The sequence below is a fragment of the Prionailurus viverrinus genome, chromosome C1, assembly GCF_022837055.1.
Source record: "Prionailurus viverrinus isolate Anna chromosome C1, UM_Priviv_1.0, whole genome shotgun sequence".
Taxonomy (NCBI): domain Eukaryota; kingdom Metazoa; phylum Chordata; class Mammalia; order Carnivora; family Felidae; genus Prionailurus; species Prionailurus viverrinus.
The window spans coordinates 202265655-202287468 of NC_062568.1; the positions used below are offsets into that span (position 1 = coordinate 202265655).

Below are 21814 nucleotides of genomic sequence, written 5' to 3' on the forward strand. Positions count from 1 at the left end.
TAGGGATTGGAGTTCTCCGTAATCTATATGCACCGAATCAGCCATATGCTTTGCAAATTTCTTCTCTTGGTCCAGAGTTTGATTTCTTTTTCTTTTTTTCTTTTTTTTTTTTTTTAAGTAAGTTTAAGCCCAATGTGGGGCTTGAACTCATGACCCCAAGATCAAGAGTCTCATTCTCTACGGACTGAGCCAGCCAGGCGCCACCATATTTTGACTTTTTACTTGTCCTCTGTTATATACAAGTTTTCAATTTTAATAGAGTCTAATGTATCAATCTTCTCCCTTATGGTCTGTGCCTTTGTTTTGTCTTGTTAAAAAAACACCTTGCCTACCCTGAGGTGGGAAAGATATTCTCTTCTAAAAGCTTTACAATTTTGATTTTCATTTTAGGATTTTCATTCCATCTGAAATTTATTTTTGAGTATGGCGTGAAGTAGGGCTTCATGTCCATTTTATTCACATGTGATCACCATCTGAACACAGCTCTATGTCCAAGTGCTCCTCTGTCCCACTGGTTTGCATTTAACCCTGCATAAATTTCATACCACCTCAAGTACTATGGCTTGAACAAAGTCCTGATATCTGGTACCATGAATACCTCCACCTTGTTCTTTCTCAAAAACATCTTGGCCACTCTTGCCCTTTGCTCATTCCTATGCCTTTTAGGATCAGCTCTATGAAGATCTATAAAAAAGTCATGTTGGAATTTGGGGCCACCTGGTTGGCTCAGTTGGTTAAGCGTCCAACTTTGGCTCAGGTCATGATCTCGGGGTTCGTGGGTTCGAGCCCTGCGTCGGGCTCTGTGCTGACAGCTCAGAGCCTGGAGCCTGCTTCCGATTCTGTGTCTCCCCCTCTCTCTGCCCTTTCCCTGCTCATTCTCTCTCTCTCTTTCTCTCTCTCTCTCAGAAATAAACATTAAAAAAAAAGTCATGTTGGAATTTTAATGGGCACCTAATTGAGTTTAGATTGTTTGATACTGTTCCAGGGCTCTTACATCTGTTCTAATGTTTTGTTTGTTACACTCTTCTTTCCCCTCTCTTTTTGTTTCAGTTTAAGTAATTTTTGTTGCGCTGTCTTCAAGTTCACTGATTCTCTCTTCGGCTGTGTCAGGTCTACCAACAAACTCACCAAAAACAATTTTTTAATCTCTGTTACCATGATTTTTAGTTCTAGCATTTCCATTTGACTCCTTTTTATAGTTTTTCTCTCTCTGTTGAAATTCCCCATCTATTCATTCATGTTACTCATCTTTGCCTCTAGAGCCTTTAATGCATTCATCAAAATGAGTTCTCTTGTATGGAATTTATATATCCATCTGTGGATAATCAGCACAAAAAAATTTAAGGTGGAAAAAGCAAAGTCCAGTTCCATATCCACAGTATGCCTCCCTTTGCTTACAAAAGGGGGAATGTACAGATATGTGTGCGTCCACTTGTATGAGCACAGCAGATCTCTGGAAGGATGCTAGGCTTGGGAATTAGAAGCCTTAGGTTGGAGGGAAGGAGGTTTACTTTTCAATATATACTCTTTTGTACCATTTGAGTTTTCTAAATGTAACTGTCGTGTTTTAATTTTTATTTATTTTTTATTTATTTTTTAACGTTTTTATTTCTTTTTTGAGACAGAGAGAGACAGAGCATGAACAGGGAAGGGTCAGAGAGAGGGAGACATAGAATCTGAAACAGCCTCCAGGCTCTGAGCCGTCAGCACAGAGCCCGACGCGGGGCTCGAACTCACGGACCGCGAGATCATGACCTGAGCTGAAGTCGGCCGCTCAACCGACTGAGCCACCCAGGCGCCCCTTAATTTTTAAAAGAAAATGAGTTGATTTTTATAAAAAGACTCTCGCTCAATGTCATTCCCAACCATTCTCACTCTCGGCCGAGGCCCCAGCATGGCCCCCAACTTACCAACACAGGTGAGGTAGAGCACCGCATAGGCCAGGGGAAGGGGTTCGTGGCTGGAGTGGTAGGAAATCTGAACCTGTAGAGAAATGGGCCCGGAGTCAAGCCAGCTGAAGCCAACAGCCCCACCCCAAAGGACAGGTCTTGGGGAACCTAGCAAAGAAGAGAGGGAGTCTCGGGAACCTCTGTGCCCTGAAGTTGCGTTCACCAACCCAGCTCTTCCTTTAGCCTTCTCTGTGCCATTTATTCTTCCATGCCTTGGTTGGCCCATCTGCAAAATGGGAACCGTCTGTGAGGGAGTCCCTGGAGACCTGGGTCCCGGTGCTACCGGTGACTACCGTGTGATTTTCGGCAGGCCCCTCCTCCCCTTTGGATCTATGTCCTGCCATGTGCAAAATGAGGAGTTCTGACTGGGCAGGGTTTATGGATCCTCTCTTATCTGTGGGATTCAGACAGCCTTGGACTTGAGCCCAGCCCCTCTGGGTTCTGTGACCTTGGCCAAGGCCTTTCACCTTTCTGAGCTGTCTCGTTTCTTCATCTGCAGAACAGCGGCCATACGGGTCCCTACCATAGACGATCGTAGTGCCGCTTAGAAACAATACACGTACAAGACTCGCCCCGTAGGTAGTGCCCAAGAAATGCCAGCTATTGTTAATAGCGGCCAGGCGGCATTGTGTGAGATGGTGCGGGGCTCTGGGCTCAGATTCTGAAGCACCACTTGTGAGTATCCCCGGAAGAGTCACTTGTCCTCGGGCCTCAATGTCCCCTGCTGTCAAGTGGGGATAATGATAGTTCCCACCCCAGAGGGTTGATTGCAGGGTGTGACCATCAAGGAAGGAAGGCGTGTGATGTGCTCAGCAGCAGCCTTGCCTGCAGCAAGGGCCCAGTAGCTAAAAGGCCAGGCTGACAATGGCTGAGGATAACACAATTCAAGGCCCATGGATCAAAGCCCCTTCCACCCACAGCCCTCCACTTGCACGTTCCCTCCTGATGTGGGTCCCTCAGCTCAGCCAGAAGGTTCAGCATCTTATAGAAGCCATTCACTCCTCAGTGCTGGGAGCCCCTAAATCCTGCAATTGCTGACCCCACGTGTCAAGCCAGAGCAACGATGCTGGCCTCAGCCATACAATTATCTGGCTCCAGGCCAAAGGTGCGGGAAGGGGAAGGACAGGACGCTCCGACCCTCCGCGATCCCTCTTGTCCTTTGCATCTACACAGCCCCCCAGCTCAGCCCCTCTTAGGCGCCCTCTCAGGCTGGCTGGTCCTCTGGCCCTGCCCCAGGGCCTCTGTCCTGACCCTCACCAACTCTGCTCCCCACTAGATCAGGCGCCTTCAGGTAAGCCGCACCTCGTTCTCAGTTTCTTACACAAATGGGAAAAGACGTGGGGGTGATGAAGGGAAATTTCTGGCAGGTCTGTGTCGAATACTCGCTCTCTTACTGATGGGCTATGTGGCCCGGACAGAGTTACTCTGAGCCTTGGTGGCCCCACCTGTGAAACGGGGATCAGACCCCGCCTCTCCGAGCTGTCCTGAGGGCTGGATGAGGTCATGGTGCCCAGTATGTGGCGTATGGTCAATGGTCTTAAAAGGATCCTTCCCTGAAACACTGCTCCTGACATGGGGTGGGAACCTGCCACCCCCACGCCACAAGACCTGTCTCCCGTCACCCCTTTATGGGGGCATCAGCTGTGCCAAGCTCAAGGGCCACCCCATTTCTCCCATCTCTTATTCATTTTTTTAAGTTTATTTATTTTAGAGAGAGAGTGAGAGCAAGGGGAGGAGGGACAGAGAGAGAGAGAATCCTAAGCAGGCTCCCCACTGCTAGTCGGGAGCCCGAAGTAGGGCTCGGACTCACAAATCGGGAGATGGTGACCTGAGCCGAAATCAAGAGTCAGACGCTTAACCAACTGAGCCTCCCAGGCGTCCCTCTCCCATCTTGTAAATGCCCCCTGCCCCAGCCAGAGCACTGCCTACAGTCAGGGCTTGTTGAACTCGCCGTTGGTGGCTAAATGAGCCGAGAGGAGACAAAGGGAGGTTACGTGTCTCTGAGAAAGGGAACGGAGTCAGGAAAAGAACGGATTAGGAAAGATGAGGCACCCCGGAGAAGGGGGTCTCCCCAGGCGCCAGCATCCTCCTCCCATCTCTGCTCTCTCTCCTTCATCCAGAGTGACAGAGATCACCTACTCAGCCCTCAGCCTGCAGGTAGGGAAACTGAGGCCCGACCCAGAAAAGCTGGGACATCTCCCTTCACAGGGGTCTCGGGAAACAAGAAAGGAAACCAACGTTGGCTCGTGTTCTGCCCCAGACCAACACCACGAGGAAGGTGCGGTGATCATTCCCATTTTACAGATGGGGAAACCGAGGCCCAGAGGGCTGATGCGACTTGCCAGGAGACACATAGCTTATGCCTGTAAGTCGCAGAGCTGCCTGGTTCCAGGGCCGGGGCTTACCCATCATGCTACCCCGGCATCTGGGTAAGCAGAGGGTGCTGGCCCTTGTGGAGCTAGCTCAGCGCCCCACCCCCACCCCAGCCCAGGGGACCTGCTCACATGACTGTCATTGAGGTCATTGCTGGGCGAGTTCATGACCACGATGATCTCCAACCCCGTATCAAAGTGCCACCGTCTGGCGTCTGCACGCTCCCGGCCCCTCTCCACACTAGGAGAGATGTAGACGTCCACACCGGGGGTCCCGTAGACCTCGAACATCTCTGTGCCCTCAGGTACCGACCTGGGAAAGACAAGAAGCCATGGGAAGGGCCAGAGGGGGCAATACTCGCTCAGATGCTTGAGCTTTGGCACAAACTCTTGCTTCCTCCGGGAAGCCTTCCCTGACCACCCCAGGCCTCACATCCCCACAGCAAGTTCCTGGGAGTGAAGCCTGGACCCCACACAAGTGCATACACATTCCCACATTCTGTGTTCATTAACACTTCTCTCGGGAGCTTCTTTGCCTCCCAACAAAACTGCAAGCTCTTTGCAAGTTAGGACCAGTTAGGGAGCTCAGCGGACACCAGCCTGCAAACGGACCCCCTGCAATTCTGAGACCGTGGCTCCCTCCCCTCAGTCCCATTGCAGCCCTCTTTAGCAGGCAGGAAGATGCCCCTGGGCTCTTCTCCAGGGAAGGGCATCCAATTTTGTGCAGTGCCCGCTGCGTGCAGCACCTTGTTTCCTAGCTCCTTGTATTCTTCCAAGTCGGCCAAGTGAGCGGGTGGTATCATCTCTACTGGAAAGGTGAGAAAGCGAGGCTCAGAGAGATCAAGCCCAAGGTCGCACAGCAGCAAACGGCATGGGCGGCTTTGCACTCAGGGCTCCGACACAGAGCCCGAGTGCTTCCACGGCTCGGCAGGGTCACCGGGAAAACTTGGCCAGATCCAGTCAAGCAGGAGGGTCAAAAAGCCTATGTCGTCTGGCCCTGGGACGTGTTTCCCCCACTCCAGCTAGTCTGGTGGTCCTGTTCGAAATCATCCGTTCACCTTCTTACTGTCTATGGGGGGGTCTGGGGGCGCCCACTGTGCTCCGAAGCGTTGCCAGGCTGTAGGCAGGTACATTCACTACCCTCCCCACCGTCCCGGAACCTTCGATCCCGCCAAGGAGTTAAGGACAGCACTGCCCAGGGCAGCCAGAGGGGGCTCAGGCTCATGAAGTCATTGGTCAGTGGGATCCCAGGTAGGGAGAGGCCACTGTGAGCCAGAGGGAACAGAGTGCTTCCTGGAGGACGCAGCACGTGGGGGCACTGGGGGATAGCAGTAGCTGACCCTTGTTGAGCTCTTGCTATACAGCCGGCTCTGCGGAAGGTTCTTACGTGCGTGACATCACGCAATCCTCTCAATAAACCCAGGAGAGTTTATTGAGTACCATCACTGTCTCCCATTTGACAGATGGGGAAACTGAGGCTAAGTAACCTGTCCCAGGTCATGGAGCTAGTAAATGGCCGGACTGGGGTCCCAGCCCAGGCCTTCCGGCTCCTGAGCGCATATCCTCACCTACCACCTCCCCAGGAGTAACGTCAATAATCGTAGCCCCGGAGGCTGCACGGTGGCCAAGGCAGGTCTCGGCTAGGCTTTTCCAAACAGGATTTGAGTCGCCACCGTGGCCCTGGGAGGAGGGGATGATTGCTCTCACGTGCATGTGAGGGAACGGAGGCTCAGGATGGGCCAGAGACTTCCCCAAGGTTGCACAGCTGGCCGTTCGACTCCAGGCCCTTTCCTTGCCCCACTCCGCTTGGAGGAGAGCAGGCCTGCCCCAAGACAGCCTCTTTGCTCCTCTACCGGCAGGAGCCGGCTACTTCCCAAGGCGGCTTTTTGAGAAAAAGAGAAACAAGGCGAGCCCAAGCTCTTCTTCATCAGGCGGGTCCAGTGCATGACCCTGCCAGGCGTCCTCACCAGCCGACACACCTGCCTCTCCTCCCAGGCAGGGCAGCTACGTTGAGCAAATAAAAATAGAGAACACCCAGGTGGACTGGAATTTCAGATGAGCAACAAATAATTGTTTTAGTATGAGGATGGCCCGTGCGATATTTGGGACATGCTAAAAAAAATATATTAACTGCTTATCTGGGTTTCAAACTTAACTAGGCATCCTGGGTTGTATCTGACAACCATAGTTCCAAAGCCTGTAATTTCTGGGGCTGGTGATGCCCTCTGCCCTGTGATGCCCCCGGGTGTGTGGGCCAGCCCGTCGTGGGACATAGAGAAGCTGGACAGAGAGGCACAGGGACACAGAGACAGAGAGAGACAAAGAGATATGGAAAAACCCAGAAAAACAGAGAGCCACCAGGAGACACATGGAGACAGACCGGGTGTGAAGGGACTCGGCCACCCCAAGATGTACCCTGAGCCCCACAGCCCACGGCGCCTCGCCTCCAGCTCCCCGGGAGGCCCGTAAACTCTTTAGGGAAATTCTCCTGCCCGTCAGCTGCTGTTTGGACCCCAGGGGCCCACGAGCTGCAGCTGAGCACCTTTGATGGTCCTTCTGGTGTGGAACCCCACCCAGCTCCCTGGCCCCAGGCCCTGGGCTTGGGGTGTCTCAGCCCAGCCCCCTTGCACCTCCCTGGGTGGGACACCAGGGGATCCCTGATGAAGATCCCTTCTGGCCCGGGGGGGAAGAAGCTGGGAGCTCAGCGGTGCCAGGACCAGAGTCAAGAGTCAGGTCCTAGACCGGGCTGGGTCGCGTGTAAGCCAAGTGACTCTGAACAAATCACCTCGCCTCCCTATAAAGTGGGATAATGACACCGACTTGGTCGACCTTATGGGCAATTGCAAAGCTCAGACACGATGATGGGAAGGGCTTGGAAAACCGCCCACCCAGGACGCGGGAAGGGGTTCTTAAAGTAAATTAGGAAGCAGGAAATGGGCAAATGGAGGCAGTTTGAGAGGGTGGGCTGGGGGTGGGGGGTGGTTCTGGGGACAGCTTCCTGGAGGGAGGCAGGGGAACCAAAGACAAGGAGGAGACGTGTCTGAGGGGAAGGCATTTTCCCGGTGGAGCCTTAGGAGGTCAAGGGTAAGTGCGGGCTGTGAGGAGCTCCTTTCATTTCATTCCTTTGTAACGAGGATCCAGCGAAGGTTCTTGGTCAGGAGGGACTAAGCCTGCAGTTGCTGAACGTTCAAACCCCAGCCCCACTACTCGCCAGGTGTGTGACCGTGAGGGAGAGGCTCGGCCTCCCCCTGCCTCAGCGTCTCCATCTATAAAGCGGAGAAGATGAAAGGAGTCAGTGTGCATCCAAGATCAGCGAAAGTTGGGGGCGCCTGACCAATGCCTCACTTCACTCCGGAGAAACTGAGGCCCAAGAGAGAAGGGACTAGAAGGTAGGGCTCCAGACTCCTGGTCCAGTGCTCAGGCCCCATCAGGGAAGCTGTTAGGACGATCAAGGGGTGGCTGCTGGGAGAAGAGCCTGCATCAGACATGGGAGAGTCTGGATTTCCCATCGCGCGGAGGACAGGAGAAGCCCGAGGCTCACCCGGACGGAGTTCTTCCTCCGGTCGGGCCCCCTGCGCTGCCAGCATGCTGCTCTAGACAGTGCCCCAGCCCAGCCCTGGGGGCTTCGGGCTCGCCCCCGCAGAGGCCGTCCATGCCCAGAACATTCCAAGGCCTTTCCTCGCACACGGCGGTCCCGGCCAGCCCGAGGGCCCAACGACTCCGCCCGCACTGCCAGCCTGGGAGGTGGCGAATGGTGGGTAAAACGTTGTAGGGTGACCCGGGACCAGGTGCTTCCTGGGGCGCGGGACTTCCAGTGCTAAAATCTAGAAGGTTTGGGGCAAACCGGGACAGCTGGTCAGCCTCACGGTGGCCAACCTCAGACCCACCCTGTTGGAAATGCAGATTCCAGAACCAGATATGCTGTAGGCAGGGCCCTGGAACCTGCGCTTTAAGCCATGCCGATGCCCAGTGACGTCTGAGAACCACGGCTAAGGGTGGGCTGTGTCCCCACGCGTCGTGGGAATCACAGCGCGAGCCCACCCCCTCCTGGGAGTCAAGTCAGGTCTCCCTTGAGGCTGTGTGTCACCCCTTCAATGCTGAGGACACGGATGGTGACAGAGGCAGTCCCCACAGGCACACAACATCGGTACTATTATCCCCACTTTACAGATGAGGAAACAGGCTCAGAGATGACAGGTGATCTGCCCAACGTCACACAGCTGGCAGGTGACAGAGCCAGGACTCACATCCGACTCTGCCACCACCCCCTCGCCCCCACCGCTCCCCTGCAAACCCAAGCCCATCCTCTCCTTTCATGGGCCCAGGAGCCTTGGGCTCTGCGAAAACAAAACCAGACACTGCAGAGCCGAGAAACGGATGGGAGAGGACTTTGGGGCTGGAAACAGGTGGACAAGATGACCGCCACGGTCCCCACCGACACGGCCCATGGGGGCAGAGGAGACCAAGGCTCGGACGGCTCAGACGCTGGTGGCGGCACCAGCTGCCTCGCCCTGCTCAGCGGGGTCCCCAGATCCCACCTCCGTCGGCCTCGCCACCACCAGGGTCAAGAAGACCACCTCCCCTCCTTAGTCCCAAGTCCGTGCCGCCCCTGGGGAATGGCGGCCACATGAACCCTCTTCCCGAAGCCCAGCCTCCCGGGGCCCGGCTCTGCCCGGGCAGGTCAGCGCGCTCACCTAACACGAGCCAGTCGAAGGAGGAGAGCCGCTTTGTCAAACCAGGGGGTGGGGCGCTCAGACGCCTCCACGAGTAGAGCTCGAAACCCACTGATCTGTGCCAGCCTCTTCAGGGCACATGTGGGGAAACTGAGGCCCAGGAAGGAGCAGAAAGTTGCTCAAGGTGACTTCGCAAAGGGCGGCAGAGCTGGGACGAAAACTCGGGGTACCTGGCCCCCGGGTGCCCTTTGCCTTTTCACTCCATTGAACTGCCTCTGCTGAGCCAGAGGTGACACGAGTTGTTGGCTGGTCCAACTAGGGCAGCGGTTTGCCACCCTGGCTGCACATTTATCCCCGGGGCACGACTCACCACACCCATGTGTCAGTCTTCCTTCCCTTTCCCCACTGCCCTCCCCCCGCCCCCGTGCCGTGAAACCCTGCTCGGGAAAGCAAAGCCCCCCTTATGGAGTCTGGGCCACCTCCAACTCAATGGAAGGCAAGAAGACAGAGTTTTGTCCATTGCCACAGACAGAGTGCCCCAATGAGTCTTGCCTGTGTTCATCCTTCAAGGCTCTGGTTGGGACCCTTCCTCCGGGAAGCCTGCCCTGACCACTCAGTTTATGTTCATTCCTCTTGTCTCATCTCCCAGTTTGGTTCAGAGGTGGCTCCCTTGTCTATGGCACGTCTGGGGACACTTGAGGCTGTCCAAAGGGCCAGGACAGAGCCTCAAAATGATGATGGTGATAGCGGTGGCAGTTACCATGAATGAGTGTCCCCCACATGCCAGGCATCCCCAACATGCTCTACACACACGATCTCATCCCATCTCCCCACTCCCTTGAAGTGAAGGCCTAAGTGTTTGGGTTGCATCCTGGCTCGGCCGCTCCTCACAGGCTGTGTGACACGGGGCAAGTTACTTAACCTCTCTGTGCCTCCGTTTCCTCATCTCTGAAATGGGGATGATGATAGAGCATCCACCTGGCAGAATCGTGAGAATGTTACTATATATAAAGCGCTTGGGGCAGTGGCTGCTATGGAGCAGTCTGTAAGGATCTTCACTGATAACATTGTCTCTGTCCTCCGGAGGAGGATACAGAGAGGTTAAGTGATGCTCCCCAAGTCAGACAGCTGCTAGGTCCCAGAGCCAGGGCTGAGCCAGCACACCCACCGCCCCTTCCCTGGTTGGCCCACGGTGCGGGCACCCAGGAGGGCTGAGTCACGACATCTCCAAGCCGGAAGGGACATAGAGCTAAGCTGGTCCTGCTCCCCCTGCAAGACAGGAATCCGTCCGGGAGCGGTCCAGCCTCTGCAAGAACTCTGAAGGGACAGATTCTCAGCCAGCGGGGACCGTGCCTCCTTGCTCAGTATTGTGTCCCCGTGCCCGGCCCACACCAGACGCCAAAGAAGTACTTGATGAATGTGTGAGCGAGTGAACTGACAGCTCTCCGCCTGTCCCCCAAGGTGGCCCAGGCATAGAGGACCAAGAATCCTTCCTTTGAGGGTGCCTGAGGCACGCACCCTGGGGCCGTCCCCCCCACAGCCTCCTCTCCGAAGCCCAACACGGCCCGTCCATTCACAGAACCCCAAGACACTGCTGCCTTTGCCTCCTGGCCCTGATTCGTCCCCCCTCCTCGAAGGAGGCCCTGCAGGGGAGGAGCCAGCCCTGGCCTTTCCAGAGCAGGTCAAACCGGGGGCACATCTGCCCGATGGGCATGAGGCTGCCAACACAGGTGAGTCACCCCCATGGGCACACGGCGCTGGAGGAGGGGGTGGCGCCAGGCAGCGTGGATGCCCATCCTCCCATGTCACTCCTGACACGGCCCCTGTGGCTGTCCCTCCTCCAAATCCCCTTCCTAATTCTCACCCTCCACCCACACCCAACCAGGCTTCAACTCCTGGTACCTAGCTGTGCTGGGCCTGCTCCGGACTTGGTTCCCTCCCCTGACCAGCCCCTCACCCCTTTACATCTAATGTCCTGGGACCGCCCCCGTCTCTGCTTTCAACTAAGTCCGCTCCAATTCGTACAGTCTTGTTCTGGGATACTGGTCCTCAACTGGGATCGGTTCCCCCCCCCCCCCCCCCCACACACACACACCGGGCACTTTTGGCAACGCCTGGAGACATTTTTGGCCATCGAAGGTCAAGGTGTGCTTCTGGCATCTAGTGAGTAGAAGCCAAGGGCACTGCTCGACGGCTCACAGGGCAGGGTGGGAGACCTGAGACAAGGGAACAGTGACACGCTTCTGCCTCCTCCCCTCCCAGCCCCCTGACTACCTGTGTCCCCAGCTCAGCCTTGGAGCTGGGACCCCTGGAGACTCCCCAAAAAGCTAAGTAGCCAGCTCCCTGGGGGTTCCCAGAACCCAGCTCCTGAAACCCTGCCCAAACTCTCCTTTTCTGCCTGAGAGAGAGAGAGAGAGAGAGAGAGAGAGAGAGAAGGTGGGGCCTCACCTCCAGCCACTGGCTCTAAGGACACGGCCATGGCACACAGTAGGAGCCTAACGTGTGGGCTCTGAATGGCTGGAGGAAACCAGATCCTTCCTCTCCAAGTGGCAGACAGCTAAAAGCATAAGACACTTGACCATGGGAGTGGGGGGGAGGGGGTGTTAAATCCTGGCGTTGACGCTTAGTAACTGTTTGACTTGAGCAAATGGCTCGCCCTCGCTGTGCCGTAGTTTCCCCATCTGTCAAATGAGAAGCTAGTAACGAACGTAGCTCATGGGGTGTCGTGAAGGCTAGATTCAAGCGTTAAAGTTCGAGAAGATTGCCAAGCTTAAAACAGTGCTCGGCACATAGGAAATGCTACGTAAGCATAAATGATTTCTTAAAAAAATGACACTCGCTGTTTGCAGAGCTCCTAGGCTGGGGACCAGGACCAGGGGAATACACCTCTTCCTATTTGTATGTATCCAGCCTGCAGGGTCCTCCAACGTGCCCAGCACCCTCAAAGGCCCTTGGACCAGAGCTCAAACACTGCAAACCTCTCTGTCCCCCATGCAGTCTCCCACACTCAACTCCCCTGGCTTGGGGGAGGGAAGCCGAGCCAGGCCTGAGCCCTGAGGAAACCCTGCACAGCGCACCAGACGAGCCCAAGGGGCTCAGCACCAAGGGCCTGCAGACCCCCAGGCCTCTGGCTCTTACCCATAAATGTCCACGAGGGTCTCCACGCCAGCCACACACACGGCGCTGGTGGGATGCTCCAGGGACACACGCACAATCCTCTTCATTGACATGCTGGCCTTGGACCCGGACTTGAGCCACCAAAACCAACACTGCCTCCCAGAGCCCTTGGAGTGCGGGTTTAAAAGACCTTGGCCCCGCCTCTCCAGCCCGGGGTGCTAGCTCATTGGCTCCAGTCCTGGAAGCCCAGCCCCTTCCCAGAGCTAGGAGCACAGGATTGGCCAGGAAGAAGCCATCGTTTGCATATGAACCTGTTGCTCCGCCCCCAGCACGGAGGCAGTTAGTTTCTCTAAGGGAGCGTGTCCCAACAGGCACCTGGCCGGGGCACCGGGGCACTGGGGGGGGGTGGGGAAGGCAGAGAGGTGGAGATGACCTGGGCCTCTTTCTCGACTTTCCACGCTCTTCCTCCTCACCCCCTTTCCTGCCTTTTCCGAGATGATACGGTTTAGAGGGGAGCTTCTCTACCCTGCTGGAGGAGCCGGTGCAAACGCAGATTCCCAGGCCCCGCCTCCAGGTCTGACGCCGCAGGTTAGGGGTGCGGCCTGACAACTGGATTTTTTGTATAAACACCCCAAAGCATTTTGAGAAACTGAGAAACACCGGCTTTTTTCTTACGAGCATGGAGTGTATTAGCAGGACTGGATTTCAGCCCTAGGTCAACCACACATCCTTGCTGTGCGGCTGCGGACAGGTCACTTCATTGCTCTGTGCCTCACTTGTTGCTTCTGAAAATGGCTCTTGCGAGGCTTAAATGGACGACGTGGGTAGAGCTCTGGTGTGGAGCTTGGCATGATTCTTTTACCGGCGTTGTCATTATTTTCACATGCCAAACACTTGTGGAAGGGGTGGGTGGTGAGGGTTAAATCCCTCCCCGGCCAGGAAGAGCTTAGAATGTGGGCGTAGGAAGGCTCATTTGTCAGGTGGGGAAACGGAGGCCAGAAGGGGGCATTCGGCCACCTGAAACAGCCGGAGCAAGGGCTCTGGGGAGAGGAGCCTTGGGTTCGGATCCAGACTCCACCATGCACCGGCTCTGTGGCCTGGGGGGTGGGGGGAGGGTTACGTTCCCTCTTAAGCCTTGGTTTGCTCATCTGTAGAGAATGAGGCTGATCACTAGCCTGCTAGAGATAATGGCGGGGACACACCCTGCCCGGCCAGGCTCCAAAGGTGCTGAATAGAAACTTCCTCCCTTCTCTCTGGACATGCTGCCGGTCTGAGACAGGGCGGGGACCAGGACCTGCTCCCCAGGGTCCCCAGTGGGTGCAGTCCTAGCAGTTCACGGATCTCAGCGGGACTCTAAGCCTGGTGCTCTTTTACCCAAGAGTCTGGGAAGGACGTTCTCAAGAAAAGCTGTTGGGCTGCTGGCTTCAGTCACTGCGTTACTTTTTCGGCTACAAAATGGCTTGCTGGCCAACTCACCTCTGGGTAAGAGTCAGGGCTCAGGAGGAAGCCCCAGTCTCCCTACCTGCTTATGAACCTAGTTGGGAAATAGATCCAGAAAGTGGAGGCTTCCCCCTGGCCACTGGACCACTGTGCTGGGGGCCGGACCAGCCTCTGGCTCGGGGCCCTGTCTCTCCCTTTGGAAATAGACCCGTGCCTTCACCTCCCCCCAGTTAATACCAGCGTTTAGAAACACATCTGGCATTCATTCAGACTAAAGTGTCAGGGGCTGATAGGCAGCATCTTTTTGCCTGAGTCCACAACAAAAGGTAAAAGAAAGTGACTGAGTGAGTGAGTGAGTGAGCGCCCGCAAAGGGTTCAATCGAGGCAGGAGCCAGCGTGTAGGATGCGGGGGATAATACTTTCAGGCCCCTGAGATCAGACCGCCGGGTAGCTTGGTAACTTTGGAGGCAGGAATGAAAGGCAATCAGAGTGGCCTTTGGCCCTGGACACGGGTCCCGCTGGAGAATCTCCCACCTCTGCCAGTAGGGCCCAGCACACCTGTCCTCTGAGGGCTGGAAGAGATAGCCCAAGGAAGGGAGAAGAGGTGACGAGGTAGGACCCGCCCCTCGCCTGATGCCCATCTCAGCGGGGCAGTTGGCCTCAGAGCCACGGGCCTGTGTCAGCCATCCTGCTGAATCAGCCCGCCTGGCCGGCACTGGCCCCGGGGGTTGTCCCAGCCAGCAGAAGCTAAGCCAAGGAGCTGGCGGCTTGGGGGGGGGGGGGTAGGTAGAGCTAGGATAGGGCTCCCCTCCCCTCCCCACTCCTCCCCACAGCCCGACAAACAGAAGCTGAGGAGGCAGCCACTTGAAGAAACGCACGTTGACATTTTTATTAATCAGGTAGGAGGCGATCCATCACCCGGAACATTCTCAGAGGGGACATCGGGCTCTCCAACAGCTCCAGAAGCAATTCCAGGGCTTCCCACGCTCAGCGCAGGTCCAGAAGGCTTGCTCCCCACCCTCCCCATCTCTCTGCAACCTCCCTCCACCCACAGCCTTTCCCTGGGGAACCTCAACCCTGGCCGCATGCCCGTGGGCCCCGAAGGGCCTCCTTGCTGTCTTGGGTCATGGTTACGAGCAGAAAGTGCAAAGGTTAGACAAGGAGTTGGCATGTGGGGTCCCACAGAGTCTTCTGGAAGGGGAGGAACCCGGGTATACCCCCCGCCCCCCGCCAGCCACCTGAAACCAGAGCAGCTCTGTCTTATCCATCTCACGCGTCGGGTGTCCACGGCAGCCTGGCCAAGTGTTCCGTGGCTAACAGAGTTTGACCGTGGTGGGCTGGCTCAGTCTCGGTCTTCCCAGGGGCCACTGAAAATCTAGGAGGCGGAGGCCAAGGGCTGATAGCCACCGCGATGGCCGCAGGGGCAATGGCAGGGAGAGGGCAGGCTGGCCACCTCGCGCCCCTGCGTGCCTGGGACAGGGGTCACCTCTCACCCGGCACTGGCCAAGCCCGGCACGTCCCCGTGACCCCACCTGGGGCCAGGCTATTAACGTCCCCTCACCCCCATGGCAGCTCTGTGCCCTGTATGGGAGGGGACACAGGCCTGCCGTGGGGGTTTCCTCACAGGCGAAACCCAGGCTACGGGCAGGGTCTCCGGGTTGCTGAGAGCGACTGGGCGAGCCGTCCCTCCCACGGCCTGCAGGGCGAAGGGGAATAATTAAAGACTATTAAAGGAAATTAAACCCCACCCTCCGAGATAACCTAATGGCTCCCCCCCCCCACCCTCTTCTAACATCTGGGCTCCTATCCCCTGTGACATCTGGAACGGCCAGCCCCCTTCACATCCAGAGTCCAGAATCGGAAGCGGGGAGACCTAAGACACAGGGGCCAGGCCCCGCCGTTTGTCCTCATGCCTCGGCCCCCTCCACAATCCTGGCCTCCCGCCTGCCAGCCTTCCTCGCGTGTGCCCTCCTGAGGCCTCTCTCTGGCCTCTCAGCGTTTCGGGGCGGAAGCAGCCAGCACTCGTAATTAAAGGCCTTCTAAACAGGTAACAAGCACCCTTCTGAGGACGGAGTCAGGTATTAAAGGGTTTTTGTTGCCTTTTCTTTTGAAAGCAGGCCCCCAGATGCTAGGTTTTCCCGTCCTTATTTGCCTCTATAAATATGGCTGAGGGGTGCTGGGAGGTCACATCTTGAGGGTCCCCTACAGGAAAGGACAGCTGGTCGGGAAAAGAGGCTGCCTCGCCTCCCTGCGCCTGCTCTTACAAGAACCACAGACCGGGCCCCTGCCTCTGAGCCCAGGCCCCATGGATGCCGTTCCCGGTGCAGACCCGCGAGAGGAATATCAGAACAGAGGGAGAGCGACTCCAAGTGGGGCACAGCTGCGGCCACACGCGGCTGCCCTTGAACGTGCTGAGGCCGTCGCTCTTTTCCAGAACCTCTGGGAGTGGCGGATCGGGAAGAGGGAGGGAGGAATGAGGACGGTCCCTCTCGGGCTGTGCAGGCCACTCCAGAGGTGAGGGTGTGGGCGTCCGTCGCTGCGTCCCGGGGCCTGCGGTGGCCAGCACATTCGCAGGCACTCGAGGAGAAGTGCCCGAGGCTCCCCCACGAGGACAGGGGCCGGGTGGAAGTTCCTCGCCCCCTTCCCTGGTGGGGCTCCCTGGCAGGTGGGCAGAGGACGGCGGGTGGAGGGGGTCTCAGGGCACCATGTTCCACCACTTGAAGGAGAAGGGCTGCCGGCGCACGTTGGTGCCACAGTGGATCTCCCCCAGCAGCTCGTGGTAGGACAAATAGTCGTCGATGAAGGTGCAGCGGAGGCCCAGCGGCTCCAGCAGGGACCGCACCTTCTCCTCCAGGCAGCAGCGGCCGTCAACGATGGGCCCGAAGGGCTTGGGGATGCCCAGGTGCTTGCCTAAGACCACCATGTTGACCTGTAGACGAGAGAAGGCAAGAGGGAGACAAGAGGGGACCCATCCCCAGGTCCGACCCACCCTCCCCAGCATGCCCGGGCCACCAGGACCGGCGCTGCGTCAAAAACTAGGGTCCATGAAGAGAAGAAATGGATTGACGGTTGGAAGAGAGGATTCACACCAGGTAGGGCTGCCAGTAACATGCATGGCGACTCTGTACGAATGAAAGTCACCCCTTCCTCCCACGCTGTCTTCCACCCATCAGAAAGTTGTCGGGACAATTCAGGGCAAGATTTTACCTTCCTCTGCCAGAAACCTTGTACAGCAGCTATCTACAAGGTCGATGGTGTGAATGTCTTTCTAGGTTTGGTGCACTTGTACAGTGCACAGCCTGCTTCACTCTCCCCGGAAGCCCTGATCGTCGTTACGGTTTACCGAACATCTCCTGCGTGCCAGATACGTCATCACTATGCCTCACAGCCTCCCTGCGAGTCGGTGGCAGGGAAAGGTTAAGTGACATAATCCAGGCCACACAATCAGAGAATGGGGAGACTGAACTTTGACGTGGGGCCAACTCACGTCCAAACCCATGCTCTTCATATGCTGCCAGAGCGTGGCACGGTGGCTGCCTGGGGAGCTGAGGAGTTGGGACAAGGGGCTGGGAGCCCTTGGGGGCGCCTGTGTCTCCAGTGGCACGTCTGCTTCCCCGGCTGGGGGGCCCTAACACTGGGGAAGGGACGTCTCCCCGGGGCAGGGTATGGAAGTGTCTTAGAGAAAACCTCGGCCCCAGATGGGTGGCCAGAGGAGCTGTCCTTGGTGTTCAAAGGGGATACGCTGAACCTGCTGTCTGGAGGGGAGGGCTGGGTCATCTCAGCATGGGGTGGCCTGCCCTGGGCTCTGTGCCCTCACGCTCTCCATGCTCTGGCCCCTCGCCCTCCAGACTGCCCTGCAGGGCCATCCACTGCTGGGATCAACATGACCCTGGAGGGTCCTCTGGGGTCAGTCCCATGGGCTCTGCCCTGAGCTACCCAGTTGCCCCTAAGGGGCCAGAACGTGCTGGGTAGTAGTGGGACAAAGGGCAGGGAGGGGAGCCAGGTCCGTTTCTTCCCACATGAGGACTCAGGAGCCTGGAGGCCACTCACTTGCTGGATGACCTCAGGGGAGTCAACCACTCTCCTCTGAGGGCCCGTTTCTTCATCTGACAAACGGGTTAACTGAGTTCCCTGTGGGCTCTTCCAGTGAGGACATACCGGGCTCCTTCAGCAGGGTCTGGGTGGGAGCTGAGAGATTCCCACAGAGGGGGGCTTCCAGCCGGTGTGGGCAAGGCCACCGCCCAGAGAGGGCCGGCCAAGGTCATGGGCTCTGGCCAGAACAAGAGCCAGGCCGCCCCCTCAGCGCCTCCCTGTCCAATGGGGCAGCCACTGGCCACACGTGGCTGTCGAAATTTAAATTAAACAGAAGTATAAAGTTCATCCTTCGGCCACACTAGCCACATGTGAAGCCCCCCATCGCCACATGTGGCTTGGTGGCTCCCCTGTCCCATCGTGCAGACGGAGAACGTTTCCATCGTCCGAAAAAGTTCTCACAGGCAGCACCGCCTTGGAGGGTCGGTTCTCAACCAGGGCGATTCGGGCCCCAGGGCATTTCGGTTGTCACAGTGAGAGGAGAGCGGCTGACACCCAGCGGGTAGTGGACAGTGATGCCACCGCCATCCTGCGATGCACAGGACGGGGCCCCCACGACAAAGGAGTCAGGCCCAGACATCAGTAGAGCCGAGGTCCTGCCTTAGGGACCTCTACCAAGACCCCGCAGTGAGGAGTCAGGAGTGCGGGGTCCCGGCAGGGAAACCCTGCCCTGTCACCGTGCCTCCAATCAGGACCTCGGGACCCGCTCCCAACCCTTCGCTTGGCCGGTGCTGGTGCTGGGAGGGGGCAGGGGGGGCTCCAGTTACAGCCCCCAGGCTGAAGAGGGAGGGTCTCCCATCCTGGGCAACCAAGCCACGAGGGGCCAACAGCCTGACATCCCTTCCCAAAGGCGTTAATGGTCGTGCAGCCGATAGCATCACCAGGCCCCTCCCAGAGGCCACACGGGTGACATCATAGCTGTGCATCGGCTGTCAGCTGCCTGACTTAATGACAGCCAGGGAGGCAGCCACCGTGGGCCCGCCTGCCCGCCTCAGGAGCCGCACCGGGGAGCAGCCGGTGGGGTGCGGAGCAGAGCAGGAGGCTGGGGCCCCCCCCGCAGTGAGAGCTGGAAACACTGAAACCGAAACAGGCTTCCCGTCTCGACTTGGGAGGGAAACAAAAAGCCCTCAGTGGTGGGGGCCGCCCTGGGCACTGACCCATGTTCAACGGCATCCCCGGCCTCCACCCGCTGATGCCAGTAGCCACCTCCCTCCTTGTGGCAAGAAAAACAAAACAAGCAAGAAAACCTGGAAGGCAAAATCGCCCCAGTGGAGACCCCCCGGCGGAGATGTCCTGTACCTGCACAAAAAGCAAACACACACCGGGGCGCCTGGGTGGCTCAGTCAGTTAAGCGTCCAACTCTCGATTTCGACCCAGGTCGTGATCTCACGGTTCGTGAGTTTGAGCCCCGCATCGTGCCCTGTGCCGTGTCAGCAAGAAGCCTGCTTGGAATTCTCTCTCTCTCTCTCTCTCTCTCTCTGCCCGTCCCCTGCTTGTGCTTGCTCTCCCGATCTCCCTCTCAAACTAAATAAACTTAAAAAAAAAAAAAAAAAAAAAAAGGAAACACACACCTAGAGATCCGGCAGGCCCGCCCCGGTCTCTGTGCTTGTCTCTGCCCTCGGACAGGAAGCGCTTCTCCTCTGGAACCCCAAGTGACACCCCTGCGGACCCTGCCAGGGGGCCCCGGGGACAGCAAGTGCCCCGTCCTGCTTCTGCGCTCTCACCATGTCTGGGAAGAAGGCTTCCGCATGGGAGCCCTTCAGGAAGAAGAGCTGGGGGATGTCCACGATGTCCCGCTCGGTCAGGCCCAGCTCCCGCTTCAGCACCTCCCGGTTCCAGTCGATGCATTTCTGGGGGGGCACGAGGAGAGGCAGCGGACGCGCCCAGTGAGCCAGGGAGGCTCTCTGAACGCTCGCTGAACGCCGGCTGCGTGCCGGGCCCCGTGCAGAGCCCTCTCGCCCTCGTGCTCCTCAGGTCCTCCAACAGCTGGGTGCCACCGCCCACCCGCAGATGGGGAAACTGAGGCTCCGGTGACCTGCCCGAGGGCACAGAGCTAGGAAGCTGCACAGCTGGGATTTGGACCCAGGCAGCTTCCGGTTCCAAAAGTGTTTGTGGCCGCCCCCCCCTCCCCACACCCCAGCCACAACGCGGCTCACATGTCTGTCCATCTCAGCCGTCTCGGAGAAGGTGCCAGGCTCCACGCAGGAGACGTGAGGGGCCACTGCGCCGGGCCCTGCACCCCGCCCGTGGCGGGCGTCAGCCCTGCCCCTTCCGGAGACCTCCTCCCACCCGGTCTCCTCCTTGCCGGATCCCCTTGACTCCCACCCACCCCACCCCTCACCCCCACGGGGCCCCAATTTCTCATCTCACTCAGCTTCTCCGGAAATTCATCATTTCCCCCAGACCAGAGCTGGATCTCCCCTCATCAGACCGGGAGCTCCCTGGGGGCTCCTTTGTGCCTCCTCCGTCAGACTGTGCGTTCACGGCCGAGGCCTGGAGCTGAGCCCCGTACTCCCACTCCACCCCAGCGAGTCCTGGGGCTGCTTCCCCTGGGAGGACGGGGACCCCCCCCCCAAAAGCAAGCAGCATGGCCATATATCCTCACCTGTGTGTAGAGGCTGTCCCTCCTGAGGCGACTGTCGGCCAGCATCTCATTAATGCTTCTGTTCACTCGGTGTCTTAACCCTGCGAGAGAAGGAAGACAGTATGAGGGCTCAGGAAGGACCGCCCAGGGCCGCCTCAGGGCCAGGGGGCTGAAGGATAGAGAAAGCCGGAGACCCAAGACCCTGCTGGGCCAGGGTCTGGCTGCCGGTACGGCCAGGAATTCCTGGTGATGGAGCCCAGACTCTTCGGGAAGGGACTCCCGACTCGGGGCCTAATGATCACGGTACAGCTGCCATTACTGAGCACCCACCATGCTCTGGGCACCCTCCTAAATTATCGTTCATCTTTAAAACAACGCCAGGTGGGGTAATTATCACCCCCCCCTCCATTCAGAGAAGAGGAAACTGAGGCACTGAGAGGTTTAGAACGCGACCTTGATCTCCCAGCCATGAGTAGCGAGATCAAGATTTGAATGCAGGTCTTGAAGCTCTGCCACGTCCCTTCCAGCGCTCCAGTTCTCAGATGAGAACACTGAGGTCCGTGGTGGGGAAGGCGGAGGTGCTCAGGGGGGCCAGCCAGGTCCTGGGAAGGTCTGGCAAGCCCCAGAGGCAGGTCCGCAGAGGGGCCCCGAACACCCACCTGGCTTCTCACCCCTGCCACTCTCGAGCCCCCGGCCCTGCCGCATCCTGGTGACAGCCCTGGGCACGCCACCCCTCTCTGAGCCTCTGGGGAAAGGGGTTAGGGTGCGGGGGCGAGATCCCGCGGGGTGTGCACTGTTTCCAGTTGTCTTCCTCTCCTGGGGTGTGGCCAGGAGCCGCCCGCTCTTCCTGAGAATGTCACCTTCTGTGGGCGCCTGGGGCCATCCACCGGCCTCTTGGCCTCCCGGCCTTGGCCCAGTAAAGGGACAGCGCTCAACCTTAGCTCCCAGGTGAGCGTGTTGGGAGAATTAGTGATGGCCGGTCCTGAGCGGAGGGATCCAAGCGAGGCGAAGGGCCCGTAAACAGAGCACAGCCACGAAAGGCATGAGAGTTGCTCAGGGCTGGCGATCAGAGGGCAGAGGCCCCACGCACGGGGTGACTGGGTCATAGGCACTCACCGTCAAACTGGGCCGCCTCCCCGTACCCCTCCTCTTTCTTCTGTTGGAACAGTTTGAGGCAAGCGATGGGGCTCGCCAGAAGCAGCCGGAAGCCCTGGCACAGAGGAAGGGAGAATGGCTCGGTGGACGGGTTCTCCCCGAGATGCAGGAGACCCCAAACTCGGGAGGAGGCCAGAGCACGCAGGCGGCTCCCCTCTCCTGCTCAGTCCCACCCGCCAGCCACAAAGCACCCCCGGGGCAGCATCCCCTAATCCCCCAAGCTGGTTCACACTCCTGGGGCCTTTGTCCGAGATAATCTCTTTGCCTGGATGCCCTTCCTCACTTGCCTTCCGGGGAACTCGGTCACTGGTCACTGGGAGGCCGCCCCTCCCGGGCTGCGTGCTCTCTGAGGGCTGGGCCCCTCTCTGTAAAGTGGTGGCAGCTGAGCGGTCCCAAGCCCTCTGTCTGGGTCTGGGTCTTACCCTACCAGTA

The 21814-nt window shown here is 58.0% G+C and overlaps 2 protein-coding genes across 4 annotated transcripts in view; both read right to left on the minus strand.

Moving 5' to 3' along the window:
* The window catches only part of PADI3 (peptidyl arginine deiminase 3), a 37123-nt gene extending 24866 nt beyond the window's left edge, over nt 1-12257 (minus strand). For both annotated transcript variants that reach the window (XM_047871983.1, XM_047871982.1), the window contains exons 1-3: nt 12133-12257; nt 4454-4634; nt 1911-1983 (exon numbers count right to left, since the gene is read on the minus strand). In XM_047871983.1, coding sequence (XP_047727939.1) covers nt 1911-1983; nt 4454-4634; nt 12133-12224 — 346 coding nt within the window. In that variant the 5' untranslated portion in view covers nt 12225-12257. The remainder of the gene's footprint in view (nt 1-1910; nt 1984-4453; nt 4635-12132) is intronic.
* A 2158-nt stretch (nt 12258-14415) lies between these two features.
* PADI1 (peptidyl arginine deiminase 1) overlaps nt 14416-21814 on the minus strand; it is a 39436-nt gene continuing 32037 nt past the window's right edge. For both annotated transcript variants that reach the window (XM_047871986.1, XM_047871985.1), the window contains 4 exons: nt 21344-21437; nt 20249-20328; nt 19368-19493; nt 14416-16480 (listed from right to left, as the gene is read on the minus strand). In XM_047871986.1, coding sequence (XP_047727942.1) covers nt 16247-16480; nt 19368-19493; nt 20249-20328; nt 21344-21437 — 534 coding nt within the window. In that variant the 3' untranslated portion in view covers nt 14416-16246. The remainder of the gene's footprint in view (nt 16481-19367; nt 19494-20248; nt 20329-21343; nt 21438-21814) is intronic.